Source organism: Gossypium raimondii, chromosome 3 (genome assembly GCF_025698545.1).
Source record: "Gossypium raimondii isolate GPD5lz chromosome 3, ASM2569854v1, whole genome shotgun sequence".
Lineage (NCBI taxonomy): Eukaryota > Viridiplantae > Streptophyta > Magnoliopsida > Malvales > Malvaceae > Gossypium > Gossypium raimondii.
The window spans coordinates 13,378,011-13,399,026 of NC_068567.1; the positions used below are offsets into that span (position 1 = coordinate 13,378,011).

Here is a 21,016-nt window from a genome sequence, read left to right on the forward strand (position 1 = left end):
TACTACATTATATACATAAAACGAACAAGTAAAAGCATCAAATTTCAAGATAGCATCACTCAATCTCGGGCATATTGAATGTTAAATTGGTTTGTTTCCATCAAATCTTATCCATAAGATAAAAGCAGCACAAAATCACTACACCAAAACAGGCTTTTAGCGGCACTTTTAGTGGCGTTTGGACAAAAAACGCCGCTAAAAATCAAGCATTAGCGGCGCTTTACACAAAACGCCGCTAAAGCTCGAGCATTAGCGGCGCTTCTAGGAAAGCGCTGCTAAAAATGAGCATTAGCGGCGTTTTTCGAAAAAACGCTGCAAAAAATGTAAGCCCAACGACATCGTTTTCTGAACTTTTAGGGCTTTAGCGGCGTTTTTTAAAAAAGCGCCGCTAATGCTCAGAGCTTTAGCGGCGTTTTTGAGAAAGCGCCGCTAATGCTCGGACTTTTAGCGGCGTTTTTGAGAAAGCGCCGCTAATTCTCGGGCTTTTAGCGGCGTTTTTGAAAAAGCGCCGCTAATGCTCGGTCTTTTAGCGGCATTTTTTCAAAAAGCGTCGCAAAAACATTTTATCTGTTATTTACTATTTAATTTGTTTATTTATATTAAGTAAAATTCAATTTATTTTTAATTGAATATTTGTTAAAAATGGAAAAATTAAAATAGTATTATTTAAAATAATTTTAAAAATTTTTAGGTACATGACTGATTGATTTTTAATTTATATATTAAATAATTTCATATATAATTGTAAAAGATACGATAGTATTAATTTTAAAATATTTAATTAATTATCATTATAGTTTAGGGTTTAATATATATGGTTTATGGTATATGGTTAATTTAGGATTTAAGGCCGGTTTAAGAGTTACAATTTTAACGTTTATAGATTATGGAATTAGGGATTCTAGTTTAAGGGTTGTAATTTAGGGGTTAGAGATTAAGAGTTAGGGGTTAAGGTTTATGGATTCGGTGTCAGGTTAGGCTTTAGGGTTTGGATTAACTAGTGAGTTTTAATTTTTATGAAATAAGGTTTAAGGGTTAGTGGTTAGGGATTCGGGTTAGGATTTAGGGGTTTGATTAATTAATATTTTTTAATTTATATATTAAATAAGGTTTAGGGGTTAGTAGTTAGGGGTTAGTGGTTTGATTAATGGTTAGAAGTTAAGAGTTAGTAATTTAGGGTTTAGAGTTTAGAGATTCAGGGTTAGGTTAGGCCTATTGGGAACTTTAGTGGCGCTGCAAAATTTTTATTTTATTTTAGGGTTTACGTTATAGAATATATGATTTAATGTCTATGGTTTAGAGTTTTAGGGATTACAGTTTAATGTTTATTATTTTGGGTTTAGGGTTTAAGGATACTGTTTAAAAATTGAAGAACATTTAGATTTTACTAAAGATTCATGCAATTTAATATATATTAATTATATATATTTTCATTTATTAAAATTTTAAACATAGACAAATTAATATATATTAAAAACTTTTCCAACTTCAAGCTCGTTTAACTTTGAATCACCCATTTCATTGTTTAAAAACAATAAAATTATTTTATATTTAAATTTAATTAGATCTAGTAAAATATCGATATTTGTTTTCTAACTTAATAACTTGTTTTTTTATTTATAAAAATCTAATTTATAAAAAATAGTAATAATAAATGTTTTATAAAATCACTTAACTAATAATTTTTAACAGATAAAATAAGAGATTTTTAGCATGCCAAAACGACGTCGTTTTATTCAAAATAAAATAAATAATAGCGGCGTTTTTATAATAAACGCCACAAATAATAATTTTACTTTCCCGCCGTTTTATTTCACTTTAAAAATAAAAGATTTTGAGCAGAGCAAATGAAATAATTTTTTGTGGCGTTTTTGTAAAAAATGCCGCAAAAAATAAGAAATAGCGGCGTTTTTAATAAAAACGCCACAAATAATCATTTTATTTTAAAAAAATCGCGCTTTTTTATCCCAAAATTTCCCCGCTGAAACCCCTAATTTTTTCCCCTCTTCTTCGCGGTTTAACATTTCGCTTCTTCACCCTTTTCAAACTCATTTCTTTCGCCTCTTCTTTCTTTTTCTCGGATCTTCTTTCTCCCTCTCAGCAAAGATCTTTGATTCTTTCCGTCTCCCTTTCGTTCGCTCTCTGGTAATTTCATCTTCTCTTTTTGTAATTTAATTTGTTCTATGCTAATTCATATATCGTTACTGTTACTTGTCTCGCTTTCTTTCTTTTATTTTCTGTTTTTGAGTGATTATCTGCTTGGTTGCTGAGAAAATAGAGGCTGGAAACAGGCTCGTCGAACCCCCGTCGTCAGTCGCTGAGCTCATCCCTTTCCTAGACGTATTCCCTAATCCATCATTTTACTATTTTTCCTTAACTTCGTTTTGCTCTTCGTTAATTTTTTTCCTTATTATTTGATTTGTCTGATTTTATTATGTATGCGTTTTCGAAATTTTTCGTGTGATTCTTTCTGTGCAATTAATTTAGTTAGATTTCGCCCATACTGATTTTATTGTCTTAATTGAAGAAGTATATTATCTAACTGGATAAAAAGGTTAACTGGGTTCAGCTTAAAATATTAGTGTTGGAGTTGTGTCTAATTTCCCATGTGAAAATCACCAATAGATTACTATTATGAGAATGGTAAGTTTCTCTTCTAATTTGTTTGATGATTTTTTCTGTTTTAAAGTCATGTTCTTTTGTACGTTTTGGCAATGTTGTGCAGGTTGATGAAGAACCTGCAATTAGAACAAATACCACCATATTATTGGGAAACATTTCAAGCTACTTAAATGGAGGGGTTAGTTGATTCTTGGCTAATCCTTCTTGAATATTTGTTTTGATTCAGCCAATAGTGAAGGCATATCAAACATTATTTACAGTCGTGATGATCAATTGGATGAAACTCTCCTTTTAGCTAATATGGTAACTAGTCAGGGATCTTGGGATTGGTAGAAACTAAAGTCTTTGTTGCCGCTTTCCATCGTTGATAAAATTTCAGGATTGATTCCTCTAGCAATTGATGGTGGTCCCAATCAACTTGTTTGGAAATGGATGTCAGGTGGCCGGTTCTCAACAGTTGCCACTTATAATCATTTGGTTGTGCGTAGAAGTGGAGCTTCTGGTCGTTAATTTAGATACTGATATGTGGAAGGTTGAAGCTCCATAACATGTCAGGAATTTTTTATGGTTATTTAGTCGTTCAAGTCTCCTAACAAATAAAGCTAATTATATTTTTTTATAAATATATATATATTTTTAAATGACAAGAAGTTTCTGAGGATTCATGGTTAATTAGCTATTAGCAGATGGTTTAATGTTGTTTTCTTTAATCGATTCTCATGTTTAACTGTACGAGCCTTGAATATGATCAGATAGGAAGGGTTCTGATAATAAGCACTTGGTGACTTGTGAGAGATTGAGATATTTAGTTTGAGGATCCTTTACTCTGCCTTTCAAGTGTCTTCTTTCTATCTGCTTTGCTTTCTTCATTCTTTGGATTTTTTTTATATGACCTATATACTGGAACAGCTATTTTTTCTATATACTTCTATTACGCTCATCATGCAACCAAGTTTGATAATTTTATTTTGTTTTATTCTTTTTCTTTCAGTAATCTTGTTATTTATGTTTTATGTCAATATGTGTCTGGTCAATTTTTTCCTTGTTGCCTTGTCATTGATAAAAATTGTGCTTTTTCATTTGTTCACGTGCTGTTCTCTTGTTGTGCAGATTAAAGTGCTTTTAATGGCTGTTAAAGGATTTTAATCCAGATTGCGGGGACTCTGTCTACACTGCTAGGATTGTGGACTTGTTACTTGAATGTGTGGAATTGTCCTATAGACCAGGTAATTGGTTTGTAAATTTTTCTTGCAGAGTTGTTTTTCTAAAACCATGGTTAGTATATGGATTTTGTAATGTATGGTAAGCTTTGTGGTCTTAGCTACGGAAAGAAATAATCTTTTAGCTGCTCTTTCGTTTGATGATTGTTATTCGAGATTTGTCTACGGAAAGACCTTGAAGCTGTTCAGATGTTGCAGGACATTTTTCTCAAGGCAGAAAGCAGGGATATTGTCATGTTTGATCACTGAAGATGCTATGTAGGTTTGTTATGATGCATCCTCATCTGTTTGTCATAGATCTTACATTCAAGCATGTTATTCTTCCCTTATTTAACCTTTTTTTAAATTTTACTTTAATGAACATCCTTTGATCTTGAGCTCCAGTTTGTTTAATTTTAAATGTCCTTGTGAATGTTTTCATGAATGAGTGAACTGATATTGTTATGCATTTGTGATTTATCTCACCATAATTGTTTTCTCGTTCTTTTTCCAGGGTCATCCTGAAGAATTAGGATCACTTGTTGAAGTTTTAAAGAGTGGAATGGTTACAAGCCATTCAGGACATCAATACAAGCTTCAAAGTGATGCAAAATGCGATACAATGGAAACCTTGTGGCGCATTCTAGGAGTAAATAATGCTGCTTAGAGAGTCTTTGGTGAAGCCACTGGATTTTCTCTTCTGCTAACCACCCTCCATAGTTTTCAGGGTGATGGTCACTCAGAAGAACCTTCTTTATTAGGTTACATCAGAGTCTTCACATATTTATTGCGCCTTATGACAGCAGGGGTGTGTGGTAATACTATTAATAGGACAAAACTGCATGCTATCATATCATCACACACATTTTATGATCTTCTATCCGAGTCTGGCTTGCTGTGTGCGGATTATGAGAAGCAAGTGAAACGTCTATTGTTGGAACCTGCTCAAAAGTTTTTCTCTAAGGCTTATTGCTTTGAGTTCATTACAAGATTTCCTTGATTAAGTAAATGTATTATATCTTTTATTACCAAGATTTACTTGATTAAGAAAATGCATTCTATGTTTTATTACCTTGCATATGTATTATTTATTTTAGTTTTGATTCTAAATTTTTATTTTTACTTAAGAGTTCTAACTTTTGGATTTTAATTGTGTTATTAATTTATTATTTTAAATTCTAAATTTAATTTCATTAATTTTATATTTAGTTTTAAAGTTAAAATTTTCGTAAAAAATTTAATTTAAATAATATTTTTTATTTATTCTTAAAACATAATATAATATTTATCATAGAAATAAAAATTACTTGAAAAAAATTATTTTTTTGAAGATATATTTTTAGCGGCGTTTGTCTGAGAAGCGCCGTTAAAGGTTTGTTCAATAGCAGCGTTCGTACGAAAATGCGTCGCTAAAGATCTGTTCTATAGCGGCGTTTGTAGGAAAAGCGACGCTAAAGGTTATGGACTTTAGCGGCGTTTGTGGGAAAGGCGCCGCTAAAGATCATGGTCTTTAGCGGCGTTTGTGGAAAAAGCGACGCTAAAGGTCTTAGTCTTTAGCGGCGTTTGTGGGAAAAGCGCCACTAAAGATCATGGTCTTTAGCGGCGTTTGTGGAAAAAGCGCCACTAAAGGTCTTGGTCTTTAGCGGCGTTTTTTGCAGCGCTTTGAAAAGCGCCGCTAAAAACCTGTTTTGGTGTAGTGAATGGAAATGCAACATAATGCTTCTAGAAAATAAACCAAGTGAGAAACTATGGAAGTAATACTGCAGATATCAATAACAAGGGTTTTAACAAACATGTTCATATATCCAACTCCTTTTGTTTTCTTATAATCAGATATACGCAAGGGCATCTAGATTAATGCTTTGGGGTTCGTATGTACCTTTTGTTTTGAATGTTTATACACTATTGCAATGATTTTGGAGCAGTGTAACATTATTAATAGAAAATTATAATGAACAGAACCTACCATTTGTATATATACTTGGAGACGAATCACTGATTTTACCAACTCTTGTTTTGCTTCATATATTTGAAGATGCACAAATCTTCTGTGCATTCATCATTTATGGGTGAAAACAGAACTCTGCTTTCATTTTTGTCTAAAATTTTAATAAAATCTATTAATTATATTTTATTAAATGAAAATAATTGTTAATGAACGAAATTAAACTTATTAACATTAACATTAAAGTCATTATTAAAGTAAATTTATTTAATTTATTTTTTACATTAATGTATAAATAAATAATACTTAATAAAATGTAAATTATTTATTTACTACTGCCTTTTATTTATTTTTATTACAATCAATCATAAAATTCTTACTAATGTAAATAATTAAATAATGCTTATTAAACTAATTATAAACCCATATTTTATATTTATATTGATGTGTAAATATATTGTAATATAAAATAATAATATACAATTATTTTTAATAAAATGTTTACTATTTCAAATATAAGTTTTTGTTAGTATATTATGGATTATTTTGAATTTAACATTAATTGCATGAAAAATAAGCATACATCTTCTAATGAATGATTGAATATATTAAAAAGTTAGGGTGAGTTTGGATGGGCGGTGCGTTTACCTGCGGTTAGTATAAAAACAGCGGTGGCGGTGAGATTAGGCACTGTAGCGATATTGTAGCGTGAGACAAAAAGTAAACTAAACGCACCACACCGCACCCAATCGCCCATCCAAACCTACCTTAGTCAAATAAGAAAATATTATTTTACGTATTTAATAAAGGATTATGAATTAAAATAAAATAATACACAGATTATTACACTTGACACGTCTTGATATATTAGAAAGATTTATAAATTTATGACTAAAGAAATTTCAAGTTAAAAAATTATATCAAATTTCATTTAGATATATTTTATTCTAAATAAATATTCAAAATTCAAATTGAAAAATATTTCATACATGATAACAGGTAAAATACATTGCAAACAAATCCACAAAATCATTGCAAAGGTTCGAACAATTTAGGAGTACATCTTGAAAATTATAAATATTAATATAAAATATACACCATTGTAATATTGATTGTTACACTATCTGGGCCTTCCAATGTTTTGAATGTTTTTTTATATTAATGGTATACAAGCTATACATCAACCTGTTTATATACATCAATTTTTTACAGTAATATTAATATTACAGTATGTTTTGTATACAGATATGTGCTAAATTTTCTTTGCATGTACATCTTTATGGATTTATCTATTCAATTTTCCATTGCAACTCAAATGGAAAAATTCTAAAAGGTAAAACAAGAAAATCCTAAACAACATTCAATCTGTCTTATCTAAACTAATTATACAAAATTTATTCATAGGGACTAAAAGGCACCTTGAAGAACAAAATCTCAACTAAAAGATAAAACAAGGGTGTACAAGCCCAATTTCGCCCGGGCCCATACCAGCAAAACAAAAAATAGAGGCCCATTACAAACCAGATCAGCCCAACAAGCCCATTACAAACCCAATCCTGAACAAAACCTAAACAGCTCAAATGGCCCAACACAAAGAAGAAACAGAAAACTCCAACCCTAGGTGCGCCGCACCTAGGGCCTTCTGACCCTTCTGCCACAGTCCCATCACCTTTTCTACCGCGTCACGTCTCTGCCTCAACCACCTCCACTGCTCGACACCTTGCAAAGTGAAGCAAACACGCAACAACAGCGCAAAAGAAAAGAAAGCAATGGACAAACAGTAACAGCACGTTTGGTTCGCTGTATTGGAATATAGGCGTAATGGAATAGAGGCGTAATAGCAAATCAATTGTTCGGTTGAATGTAATAGAATAGAGGCGTAATAGTATTCTTGTGTTTGGTTGAATGGAATGGAGGTGTAATAGCATAAGGGAAAAAACTAAAATGACTAAAATATCCTTAGCAGAAATTTGTTTAGGTAAATGATTATTGTTATTGTTATTAAATTTTAATAAGATTATTAATATCAATAATAAATAATTTAATCATATTTTAACATAATTATTATTAAATATATTTTAATTAAAATATATAATTTAATAAAATTCTTAATAATCAATATTCTTATATGAATTTACTCAAATCATAATATATGATACTATAAAATATAATTTAACATAATTATTATTAAATACATTTTAATTAAAATATATGATTTAATAAAATTCTTAATAATCAATATTCTTATATGAATTTACTAAAATTATAATATATGATACTATAAAATATAATTTGAAATAATTATTATTAAATATATTTTAATTAAAATATATGATTTAATAAAATTCTTAATCTTAAATATTCTTATATGAATTTACTAAAATTATAATATATAATAGTATAAAATATAATTTAAAATAATAATTATTAAATATAATTTAATAAAAACTATAATTTAATAAAATTCTTAATATTAAAATATTCTTATATGAATTTACTAAAATCATAATATATAATACTATAAAATATAATCTAAAATAATTATTATTAAATATAATTTAATAAAATATATAATTTAATAAAATTCTTAATATTAAATATTCTTATATGAATTTACTAAAATCATAATATATAATACTATAAAATATAATCTAAAATAATTGATTTTGTGGATTTGATTAATTGATGACTTAATAATTATTATTAAAAAACTCATTTGAATAATATAGTGTGTTAAATATCATCCTTTTTAAAAAAAGAAAACATGATTTGTTTGTAGCATTTTACTTCTTCTTCTTTTTTGTTTCATTTGTTGAGATAATTTTGTAGTGTTAATTATAATTGAACATAATTAAAAATTAAAAAGAATTAAAAATAAACTCCATCAAACCTGTGAGCCATTCAAACTCCATCAAATTCTATCAGTACAAGACTCTTGTAATTCTACAATGAGAAACACAATGATACTATTTATTTTGTTACAAGAAAATTGAACAGAAAAGATCTCTGCTTGGAAATGAAAATAATTTAGATGTAGATATTCAAACTCCAAATCTACTTGATAACACATAGTACATACTGAAAAAAAAATCAAGGACTAACTGATCTTTAGGAAGAAGCTCTAGGTAAAGCACATTCTACATTTTTGGATATGTTCCCACAGCAATATCGGTATATTGATCTTTAGGAAGAAGCTCTATGTAAAGCAAACAGTTCTAGTGCATTCAAGATGAACATGAAGGAAACATATTTGTAGAATGTAGGTCTTGCTGCAGAAGGACAAAGAAGCAACAGTAAGTCTATGATTAATCAACTTGCAAAAAATGTAAGTAACTTAGATGAACATACCAGGTTACCTTTCTCTCCACTTGGAATGGTACATAAACAGTATGGGGCCATAAATAGCAGTCAGCACTAGCCTGTGAACAACCTACAAACCCCATTTTATTTGACGTGGATGTTCGGAGTTGAAGGCAACACCGAATCCAAATGGAAAGAGAAGACAAACACATTTATTTAAAGATGCTGGAAAATATTTGCAACAAATTAAGCAAAAATTGATTTCTAGCAGTAACGAGATTATGAGAATACATATTAAACAAATGTAAATTGAGTACTACAGGGATTATGCATTTAGTGGATTACATTTGTGCTTGTATGGTTCTTGAACACAACACGATTCCAACAAATTTTAGGCGCTACTTACCGCAAGAATCACAAGTTACAAATGCATCAAACTGTAGATCCTTCGTGCATCCTTTAGCAGCTTCAGAAAAAGAGAGCAAGATCTCTGTCTACAAGTTTTCCAAACAGAACATATTTTAACTTGAAATGTAAGGCATGAACGATTATTTTTATATTTATTTAACACCATTAGCATGAAATCACATATTTTTCATAGCAGGAGATGCATGCTTCAATATAAATTTATAATCCGCATCAATGGCAAACTACTTACTGATTTAAAATGCAGAGTCCAATACTATATACCAGCAGAAAGAAGAAAACAATACCTGATGGCCATGGCACAATCCCAACTTGAATTGTCCGATAGTTAATGTTTTGGTCTCGGGATATCTTGTATCTTTATCATATTCACCTCTGGTAATATGCAAGTCAGGACAAAGTGTCTTCAAGTAATCTTGAACTTCCTGAAATTTTAGTCCGAATTAGCTAGGCCAGTGGTAATTTTAATAAGATAAACAAAAACCGTAAAAGTTCAATTGGTAGAAATACTATGGCATAATTTCCATAAAGCTAAAGCTAACAAATCAGGTTCATTTTATTTGTTGTTGGCTATGCAAATAAGAGAAAAACAGCTTTTCAAAAGTGCTTTTAGAGCCATAAGCAATATTAAACAGATAGTAAACTCTTTTAGACCAAGCTTTTCAAAAGCATTTTTCATAAGCATTTTTTTGCAGCACTTTTCAAAAGCAATGAGAAACTAGCCCTTAGTGACTAACTTCCTACATGTTTCTAAGTTCAACCGAATATGTACTTCAATCCTACTTAATGCTATGCTACACGGACTCTTCTCGTTTTCTCAAAAGTGGCACATATGCCCTACACATATTCAGAGGATTGAGATAAAATCCTTCAAATATACGGAAAAGCTTCGGAAATTTTGAACATACTCATGTCAGAGTTGGGCACAAACTAGTATCTGACACGTGATTATACGCATTTCATATCAAACATGACAGGAATCGTTCTTTGCATGTATAAATGCAAGGTAGCAGCAATGGCTATTCGGATCAAAATTACAATTATCAAATAAAACAATTGCTGGCGATCATTTAAAATACTAATAATTCAGGTATGGTAGCTTCTGCTGCTTTTCCCAAATTCAAACTAGCAAATAATATCTCTTCGCATATTACAGCTCAAAGAGAAAATAATTGGGCAAAAACATGAAATCCAGATTAAATTAGGCATAAATTTAGCATAACTACTACAAAGGAATGAACAATCCATAGTTCCAAAAAAGGAAGAGAAAATTAATATAGTCAATTGCTTGCTGAGAAACATAAAACCCAAAGTGCTAAAGAAGTGGAACCAAATTCAACTATGATTTCAGCTACAAAAAAAAATCCAGAAAGGAAAAGAAAGATGGGATACCTTGATGCAAAGATTACCAGTGCAAATGACGTGTTGGATCTTTTCAGGAACCAGCATGGACTTGAATTTGGGAGGGAGATCAGCCGCCCGATGGGGTATATGCAAATCCCCCAAAGCCAAAACCAGCACCATCTTCTTCTAATATCTACCAATAACTACACCAATTTGATTCAGAAATTTTGAAAGAAACCCAAACAAGAAAAACATGAGCATGAAAAGAAATTGTATAAAAATGATTGATTACAAGTCAATGCACATTACAAGGCAGTGATTCGAATCTGCTTACATGCAGAAAAAACAAAAGACACTAACAAGGCAGCCAATGAAACTCATTACAGAGAGAAAAAGAGAGTTAGAAACCTTTACCTTTCAGTTGCAGTAACTTGGAAACCCACCAACTGAGAGCAATCGAAAGAGTGATAGAGAGAAAAGAAAAGAAAAGGTTGACTGGTTGAGAAGGCCAACCATAATGTTGTAAAGAAAAAGAAAAGAAACAGAAGACGCAAATCGGCAGAAACTGAGCAAATCGGCAGAAACTCTGAGAAACAGAGGGAGCAAATCGGTAGAAAAGAAAAGAAAAGAAACAGAGGGAGCAAATCGATAAAAACTGAGCAAATCGGCAGAAGCTAGAAGGAAGGAACAGAAGAGGCAAAGGGGAAGCCGATCGGGAGGGTAAAACAGGGAGGGTAAAGTGAAGCAGCACCTAAACTGAGCAAAAGGAACGGATTAGAAATCAGTGGATTTCACCAATTAGGTCAGTAATGTATTACACTCGTAATAGCTTTACCATGAACCAAACAACGGAATAAAGGGGGCTTAAGTGGGGCCCACCGATTAGAGGTATATTGGCTATGCCAATACACCCAACCAAACATGGTGTAATAGAGAAATAGTAATAAAATAATGTATCAGTGGCTATAAAGGCCACGAAAAACATATCGTAAGGGGCCTTCCTTTTAAAAAAATCGAATACAAGAAGAGAAAAAAAATCAAAAGCAAACAGTTCAAAGGTGTCTCTTTTACTCTTTTATTTTATCCGAAATAAAAACATAAATAAAAAATAAAAAAACTCACCTTCAATTGATCCTTCGTCACAAGTCGAGAGCCTCTGGTAACCTAAATGTCATAAAACCATTCGGGTTCCGATGAGGGTTGGGGCGAGGTGAAGACGGAGGTTCTTTCCCTTGCGATTTGACTCTTTCTTTTTCGTTTTTCTGTTTTATTTTGAAATATATCCTAGATCTAGATTTTTCTTTTTGAAAAATATAAGGAATAAAAAGAGAAGGGGAGAGCTTACTTTTTTTGAATCACCGGAGAGAAGTGGAAATTTTCATGATTTTTCGACCGCCGGCGCGGCAACCGGCGGCTAACGGCCGAAAATCTAGGCCGATCGGGGTGGGGGTTTGAGAGATGAGAGGCCTTAAGAGGATTTTTGCAGTTTTTTTTTTGAGGGAGAAAGAAATGAAAAAAAAAATAAAAATAGGGCTTAAATAGAAGAGATGAAACAGCAGCGTTTTGGGTGACTTCTCCAGGTGCAAAACGACGCCATTTGCCTTAGACCCGAGCGTGACCCGACCCGCTCCAGGGAGGATCCGCGCGTTTTCGCGGAATGGGTTATTTGCGACCCAGGTCCTTCCGCATCTTCAATTTATTTTGCTTTGTTCATGTTGCTTATTTATTCATTTTATAAATTTGGTCCCCATAATTTTGTTTGGTTTTCGGTTGGGTCTTTGACTCGCTGACGTACTGGAAGGCGGACACGTGTCCGAATTTGTTCATTTTGCCCATTTGGTCCTCCCCTTTTATTTTACTTTCGATTTTGCCCTGAATTTTTGTCTTAGAATTCAAATTAGTCTTTTTTTCTGTTATTTTGTTATTTTATTAATTAACTCAGTTTTTTAATTTATTTATTTATTTCTCACTATTATATTATTATATTATGCTATAATTTTTACATTATTATTGTTATCATATTTCTATTTTATTTGTTTATCTAAGTTTAAATATCTTTTAATCTTATTATTATTGTTATTTACTCTTTTACACCCTTTTAATTTTAGGTTTAATTATATATATGTATACGTATATATATTTGATCTTATATATTTTATAATTTTATATACATATATATATGTGTGTCTATATACATATTTTTTATATTTTATAATTTATATATGCCTATTGTACATTTTTTAATATACATATATATATATATATATATATCCATACTTTACTTTTATAATTTTGTTCATTTCCTTTATTTATTTATTTATTTACATTTTCATTATTATTCGAAAGTATGTTTTAATTTTATTTGCTTATATACTGTTATTTTGTATGTTATGAATTTGTCTCTTTTATTTATTTTAGTTTTGTTACGATTGCTCTTATTATTTTTACATCATCGTATTAATTATTGTTTTATTGTGCATGTTGGCACTTTATTTCATTTCTACTATTTCGTGTTAGATTGATTTTATTCAATGCATGAATTATGATTTTTGAATAAGCAAAATCTCGTGTTTAGATTCGAGAAGTGTCGTACCTTAATTTATGGGGTTTCGATTTTCACGATAAATCTAAATACACGAATATTTTCGAACTCAAGTTTTAAACGATTTCAGGTATTAAAAAAAGATTGCGTCCTAACTTATTGGTCATGATCCCCTTTTTAAAATCCGAGATAGCTAAATATCTTTTAAATAAGTAAATTTTCGGCATTCACTCTCGCATCGGGAATTTAATATGTTGTGTCCTAACGCATTGGATATGACATGTTGCTTTCTCGAGACGATGATTTTCTTTTTAAAAATAATAAAGGCGATATTCAACGTTTAGAATTTTGAGAAATTGTGCCCTAATGTATTGGGTTGCGATTTTTTTATTTAATTTAAACAATTGAATATCCTTTTAAACCTTATTGCACGAGTTTTCAAATAAGCTCATTTTTGAGGAGGTGAAATATCATGCCCTAATTCATTGGGTATGACATTTTCCCTCTCCAAAATGAGAGGATCATAACGGCGAATTTGATTTATGCAAGTTTTTTTAATATAAGGGTCATATCTTAAAACCTTTCAAACTCTGACATTAAGACGTTAATTAATCAACTAGGTACCAATTTTGGGCGTTACGAGGGTGCTAATCCTTCCTCGTGCATAACTGACTCCCGAACTTATCTTTCTGAATTTCGCAGACCAAAAGCATTGTTTTAATCAATCTAAACCGTTTATTAAAAACAACTGTTTTACGAGGTGACCCGATCACACCTCATAAAAAAAAGATTAGTGGCGACTCTCATTTTCGTTTTCATTTTTCAAAACCCAAGTCGACCCGGTTTTATCAAAAAAATGGTGTCAACAAAGGGAATTTTAAACAACATCACAATGGAAGCTAAAATGTAAACAACCTCCCCCCTCCCCTTCCCCAAGGGGCAGAAAAAAAAGTAATATCCTAATTGATTAAATGTGAACAAATGACTCAATCTGTAAATCCCAATCACACATATGTTTCCATTGTAAACTAAAATCAAGCATTCCGCTTTCCAAAAAGTTCAATCTTTGATTTGTAAATTCTTCAAAATATTGTTTGTTTCTATATCCAAACACGTTTTTAGCAAAAGCGACAACAAAGCAGTACCTTTTGCAAAAAAGATAGTCGTGATGTTTGGAAAAAAAATGCCATTATTGCTAGACTTTTAGCTGTGTTTGGACCAAAAACGTCACTAGTGCTCAACTTTTTTGCCTCGATTTTAATAAAAACGCCGCTATTGCTTACCTTTTGCGGTGTTTTTTCATAAACACCGCTAACGATCGATTATTTTACAATTTTTATATTGAATTATTGTATCTTTCAGATAAATTTTAAATAAATAAATTTTAAAATTTTAAGTAATATTTAAAAGAATTAGATAAAATTATAATTTATAGTTTTTGTATTTCATTTTTATTTTTATTTCATTTTTATTTGTTATAATTTGATCCTATCCAAAATAGATAATTACCTATCCATATCAATCAGTAATTTTTTATTTATTTATCAATGTTTTGTTTTAAAATCTAATATTTAAATATATCAAATGGTCTAGATTAAATATTTTTAAATATAAAAGCATTAATTAACTGTATAAAATTTCATCATTTAACAAATCTTAAGTAACCTTTAAATCCTAAATCATTTAATATATATAAAGTTTATCTATTATCTCTTAAATAATTTAAACTATAATCATAATTTTAATATATTAAAATCAATATTATCTTTTTACAAGTATATAAGAAATTATTTAATATATAAATTAAAAAAACTAATTAATCTAAACCCTAAATCCCTAACCCCTATCTCCTAAACCCTAAATCATAAAACATAAACCATAACCCCTAACCCCTTAATCCCTAACCCCTAAACATTAAACCCCAACCATTAAACCATAAATCATAATCCCTAAACCAAAAATCCATAAACCTTAAAATAGTAACTCCTAAATCATATACCTAAACTATAATGATAATTAATTCAATATTTTAAAATTAATACTATCTCTTTTACGATTATATAAATTATTTAATATATAAATTAAAAAAATTAGTCATGTACCCAAAAACTTTAAAATTATTTTAAATAATAGTATTTTAAATTTTTTTCATTTTTAACAAATATTTTTCTATGTTTTTACTTTCAAATTTTTTCTACGTGTCATTTTTTTGAAGAATTTAAATATTCAATTAAAGATAAATTGTATTTTAATTAATATAAATAAACTAGTTAAATAATAAATAGACAGATAAAATGTTTTTTGCGGCGTTTTTGATAAAGCGCCGCTAATGCTCGATCTATAGCGTCGTTTTTCTAAAAGCGACGCTAATGCTCCATCTATAGCGGCGTTTTTCAAAAAGCGCCGCTAATGGTCGACATATAGTGACGTTTTTCAAAAAGCACCACTAATGCTCGATCTATAAAAGCGATTTTCAAAAAGCGCCACTAATGCTCCATCTATAGCGGCGTTTTTCAAAAAGCGCCGCTAATGGTCGACATATAGCGACGTTTTTCAAAAAGCGCCGCTAATACTCGATCTATAGAGGCGATTTTCAAAAACTGCCGCTAATGCTCGATCTATAGCAGCGTTTTTCAAAAAGCGCCTCTAATGCCACTAAAGCTCAACAAAAAACGACGACGTTGTGCTTAATTTTTTGCGGTGTTTTTCAAATAGCGCCGCTAATGGTCGACCTATAGTGGCGTTTTTCAAAAAGCGCCGCTAATGCTCGATCTATAGCGGTGTGTTTTATCCAAACGCCGCTAAAAACCTGTTTTGCTGTAGTGGACTTTTCTGGGCAATATGTGAGGAAATGATCGTAAGAACCACATTTAAAACACGACCCATCTTTCAATCTGCATTCTTCAAAGTGTCGTCTATTGCATTGTTAACATTCATGTTTGTTGTTCTTGACACTACCCACACTTGCTGCAGATGTAGCCTAAGGTTTCGAACTCGAATGCTGCTTTCCTTTATCTCTCCTAGAGTAACCTATCAAAGTTGATGAACGATTGTGAAATTCTTTTGTTTTCTTCGATGGAGATGAGAATGATTTTCCCATAGGTCATTTACTCGTATCACGAGGCTCAGAATCTGTTTTTCTTTTCACTTTGCTAAGTTCATCAACCTTGTGTGCTCTATCAACCAGAACTACAAATTCTTTCAACTCGAGAGTCCCGACTAGCAACTTAATATCTTCATTTAGACCGTTTTCAAACCGTGTACACATGACAGCCTCAGATGGTATGCATTCCTGAGTATATTTGCTAAGTCGCATAAATTCTTGTTCGTACTCAACCACTATCATTCGACCCTATATCAATTAAAGATACTCTTTGCGTTTCTTGTTGAGAAATTGTTGGCTAACATATTTCTTCCTAAACTCTGTCTGAAAGAATTTCCAGTTTACACAATCCCTCGATACTTCATCCAAAACCCTAACAGTGTTTTCTAACCAAAACTCAACTTTCTCTAGATCGTCTTCAGTTGTACCACGGAACTTTTCAGCCTCATATTTTTAGATTTTATCAACTAGAGGCTTGCTTGTATGTATTTGATCCAAACCCTGAGGAACTACGGGGACTGGTTGGGGTATGGGTGGGGGTAGAGGTCGTTGAGCCAACGGGTTTATTTTCATAAACTCTGTAAATTATTCAAACATCATCTGGAAGAAGGCTTCTTTAGCCTCTCCTTCCCGGCCCTCAGTCACGGGACTGCTACCACTAGAAGCTGCTCCGTGAATGGAGGCTTGCGCGTTACTTTCAACTTCATCGAAATTGGCTTGGTTGGATGACATTTTATCTATATAAAAACATAGTTCAATAGTCAAGAGTTATCACACTATCACATGTTATATAATGATATGTATTTCTAGGTCCATACATGCTACGATTAGTTTGAGAACTAACTAAATTGTATCTCTGATACCACTAAATGTAACACTCTTAACCCGTATCCGTCGCAGAATTAGGATTACGGAGCATTATCGTACAAAATTATCGTACAATTAGAAACACTTAAACTTATATCATTCAATAATATATTCACATCATAAACCAATCATATACATACATATCATCCTTAAAACGTGCTCTCGAGACCCTAAAAATTACTTAGAAGAAAATTGGGACAAATTTGGAACAATTTAGAAAGTTTAAGAAAAAGTCACAAAAATTTGGAAACAAGGGTCACACAGCCGTGTGTCTCACACGGCTGAGAAACAGACTCATGTCTTAGGCCATGTAACCTTCAAACTAGGGACACATAGCCATGTCCCAGCCCGTGTCCTGACCCATGTAACTCTCTGAGTAGGGTCACACAGTTGTGTCACACGCTCGTGTGTTAGGCCGTGTAACTCCCTAAGTTGCCCAACACGCCCGTGTGCTAGACCGTTTGTTATGTCGTGTAATTCACTAACTTGTAACCTAAAATAGTCACCATATGACACACGTCTGTGTTACCAGGCCGTGTGTCTCACACGGCTGAGTCACACGCCCATGCCTCAGGCTATGTGGACCCAAATTTACCTAATATCAAGCCATTTCCAAAACCATTTCATGCATAAACATTTAGACGGATATAACACACTTTCAAAGCACCAAAACCTTATCTAAACATACATATATTTTCCATTTCAAGAATCTTAATTCAACTAAACAATATGTCATTTAAAGGTACCACAAACAATAACCAAACATCACCTACCTAGACATGTTCATATGCCTAATTACATGCATACAATTCTATACAATTTAGGTATTAAACATACCTCATTTAGCCATTTCTAAAACATACCATAAAAGACCATTATCAAGCCACTACAAACTTACCAAAAGAACCTTATATACATGCACTTATAAGTGACCAAAATGACCTACTTAAGCAAGCATTACAAGTCCATCAACAATCCATAAACACCCAAGCACAAACATACCAAGTTACCATTTTACATATTCATAAAAAACACAATTATAAACCACCCTATACAGGCCATTATAAAACCTGGTCAAAATGCACAAAAACTACCGAATTGACTCTTGGATAGTATGATACATCTCCAATGAACTTCTAAACCAATCGAGCTTCCGATAATCTATAAGACATAGGAAAGAAACTACGTAAGCAATTAATTGTTAGTAAGCTCGTATAAACTAAACACAGCTTACCAATGCATTTGCATAATATAAAGCATAAGTATAATATAATCCAAACCATAAGCTTGACGTAAGCCTATACATCACTATCAATACACAAGGTAGCACACTTGTACATAATTCAAATGAATCAACCATAAGATAAGTCATTTTCCATGTGACATACATCATTTAGTTCAAGCATTCTTTCCATAAGATTGTGTGTAATTCCATTTGAAAACTTACCATTTCAATCCCTTTTCTTGCTCGTTGACCCATCTAGAATTTCATCAAATACTCGGGAAAGCTCACACGAAGTGTGCCTTTACATATAACCGTAACCTTTCTTTTACATCATTTCTCACATGAGTTGTGAAATGGGCCTGCTCACACGAGTCGTGGGTCGGAATGTAAGCTACACGATGTTGCTCACATGAGCTGAGGAGTGTCCGCAACAAATGCATGACCTCAGCCATCGATAGGAAATTTAAGACTAGCACCCGAACTATGAAATCCCTAATGACATGTCATTCGTATCCTAAGAATTCCTAAGGTTCAACCGGGACTCGATATCTGTCATAGCATTGATATGTTTATACACCAATCCATTCACATTATAAATAACAAAACAATATTCAATTTAAATAACATTAATACGATAACATTCATACGAACTTACCTCGATGGCTAGGGGCGTGAATGTTAAATCGAGTTAATCCGAAGCTTTTGCTTTTCTTTGATCTAGATTTGTACGTATTTTATCTTGATCTAACTAGATAATTATATTCAATTAAGTACTTCAATTAACCTTAAACATTCAATTCAGTCCACATTTCATATTTATACAAAGTTACCAATTTCCCCTAACATTTTAACTTTTTCATAATTTAGTCCTTAAGCTTATAACTTAAGATCTAAACATTTTAATCAAAATCCATGTTAGTCAAACATGCAAGGGACCTTGAAAAAACTCATATTTACCATCATTTCACAATAATACCCTAGAATTTTTACCTTTAACAAATTAGTCCCTAATTCCAAAATTCATCAAAAATCACTTAACAAAACTTGTTTATTTTTCAAAAAGGTTTCATAATCTGTCTTTTAACATAAAAAACATTCAATAACATTAATGGCATAACCCTCAACCTTTAACAATTTTACGAATTGACTCTCGGGCTAGCTAGATTAAGCTAAAGTGAACACAAAAACATAAAAATCATTAAAAATAGAGCTTGAATGCATACCGTTAAAGAAGAAATAGAAACCGAAGCTCTCTCCCTCTTCAAATGGTGATTTCGGCACAAAAAAAGTGAAAAGAAAAAGATGATAACTTTGTTTCATCTTTTCTTAACTTAAATTTTCTTTTAATTACTAATTTACCATTTTAACCTTTAAAACTATCATAATTACATTAATACCTTGCCATGCACATCCACTATCCCATATGAATGGTCTATTTACCATTCAAGTCCTTTAGTTTAAAATATCATAGTCATTTAACCCTTTTTACTAATAGAACTCAACTTTTGCATATTTTACAATTTAATTTTTTTTACTTAATTAAGTATGTAAACTTCAAAAAATCTTAACAAATTTTTAATACGACCTTACTATAATCCCATAGACATTAAAATAATAATTTACTCATCAAAATTGTGGTCCTGAAATCACTATTCTGATATAATTGAAAACGGGCTGTTACAATAATGGTGAGTGGATCATTTGGTTCTCTAGATATTTGGGTAACTGTACAGTGTTGGAGGCAGAGATTTGGGGGATCTTGGATGGGTTGAACCTTATTTTGGATAGACGCTTAGAGAGGATTCTAATCCAAACAGATAGTATTGAAGCTATTAACGCCATCGTGGAAGACTCTTCGGGAAGCTCTAATTCGGCCATAGTCAGAAGAATTCATCATACTCTGAAAAGGGTAAAGTAGTGGGAAATTCAGCATATTGCCAGAGAAGAGAACTTAATTGCCTATAGTCTAGCCAAGACAATTCATACTAGGAAGTTAGGCTTAAGATTGTTTGAGGATCCTCCTTTGAGGATCTAGTTTATTCACTTTGTATCTTTATTTCTTTCACCAAAAAAAAAAATTATACTAATTATTCTTTATTTTATATCTAATTATTTTAAAACATATGCGTTAAATAAGTTTTTTCTTCATGTTATTATACTAGTAATCAAACATAGCATAATTTATTTATATTGATTTATTAAAATTGAAGAATAAAAGTATAAATTTGTAATATGCCCAGATATATATTTTTAAATAAAAAATCACACATTATATAAAAAATCAGTAATTTATACTAAAAAAACAATATTATTATATCACACATTATATAAAAATTCAGTAATTTATATTAAAAAACAACACCATTGTTATATTTCTAGGAGTGCCATTTATCCTCCTAACTTGATTTGAAATTTTTTCGAATCGAGTGAAATGAAATTCGAG

The 21,016-nt window shown here is 31.3% G+C and overlaps 1 protein-coding gene and 1 long non-coding RNA gene across 9 annotated transcripts; one reads left to right on the forward strand and one right to left on the reverse strand.

Moving 5' to 3' along the window:
* Nucleotides 1–1,974: 1,974 nt before the first annotated feature.
* LOC105797240 (uncharacterized) lies at nt 1,975–4,892 on the forward strand. 4 transcript variants are annotated; one of them, XR_001134712.2, is made up of 7 exons: nt 1,975–2,145; nt 2,279–2,340; nt 2,726–2,800; nt 3,002–3,172; nt 3,733–3,848; nt 4,041–4,104; nt 4,336–4,892. It is a non-coding gene; the product is annotated as an uncharacterized LOC105797240 (long non-coding RNA). The 4 variants fall into 4 exon arrangements; XR_001134713.2 differs by having other exon boundaries at nt 3,002–3,154; XR_001134715.2 differs by lacking the exon at nt 3,002–3,172 and having other exon boundaries at nt 1,979–2,145; nt 4,041–4,100.
* A 3,749-nt stretch (nt 4,893–8,641) lies between these two features.
* On the reverse strand, nt 8,642–11,401 carry LOC105797246 (vacuolar protein sorting-associated protein 29-like). 5 transcript variants are annotated; one of them, XM_052628135.1, is made up of 6 exons: nt 11,251–11,401; nt 10,885–11,029; nt 9,780–9,917; nt 9,473–9,560; nt 9,115–9,196; nt 8,642–9,035 (listed from the first exon to the last, which is right to left on the reverse strand). In XM_052628135.1, exons 2-6 carry the CDS (start codon nt 11,014–11,016, stop codon nt 8,963–8,965), a joined length of 513 nt encoding a protein of 170 aa, XP_052484095.1. In that variant the 5' UTR covers nt 11,017–11,029; nt 11,251–11,401; the 3' UTR covers nt 8,642–8,962. The 5 variants fall into 5 exon arrangements, with proteins under 5 accessions (XP_052484095.1, XP_052484093.1, XP_052484094.1 ...); XM_052628133.1 differs by having other exon boundaries at nt 10,885–11,039; nt 11,251–11,340; XM_052628134.1 differs by lacking the exon at nt 11,251–11,401 and adding an exon at nt 11,171–11,194 and having other exon boundaries at nt 10,885–11,039.
* Nucleotides 11,402–21,016: the final 9,615 nt, after the last annotated feature.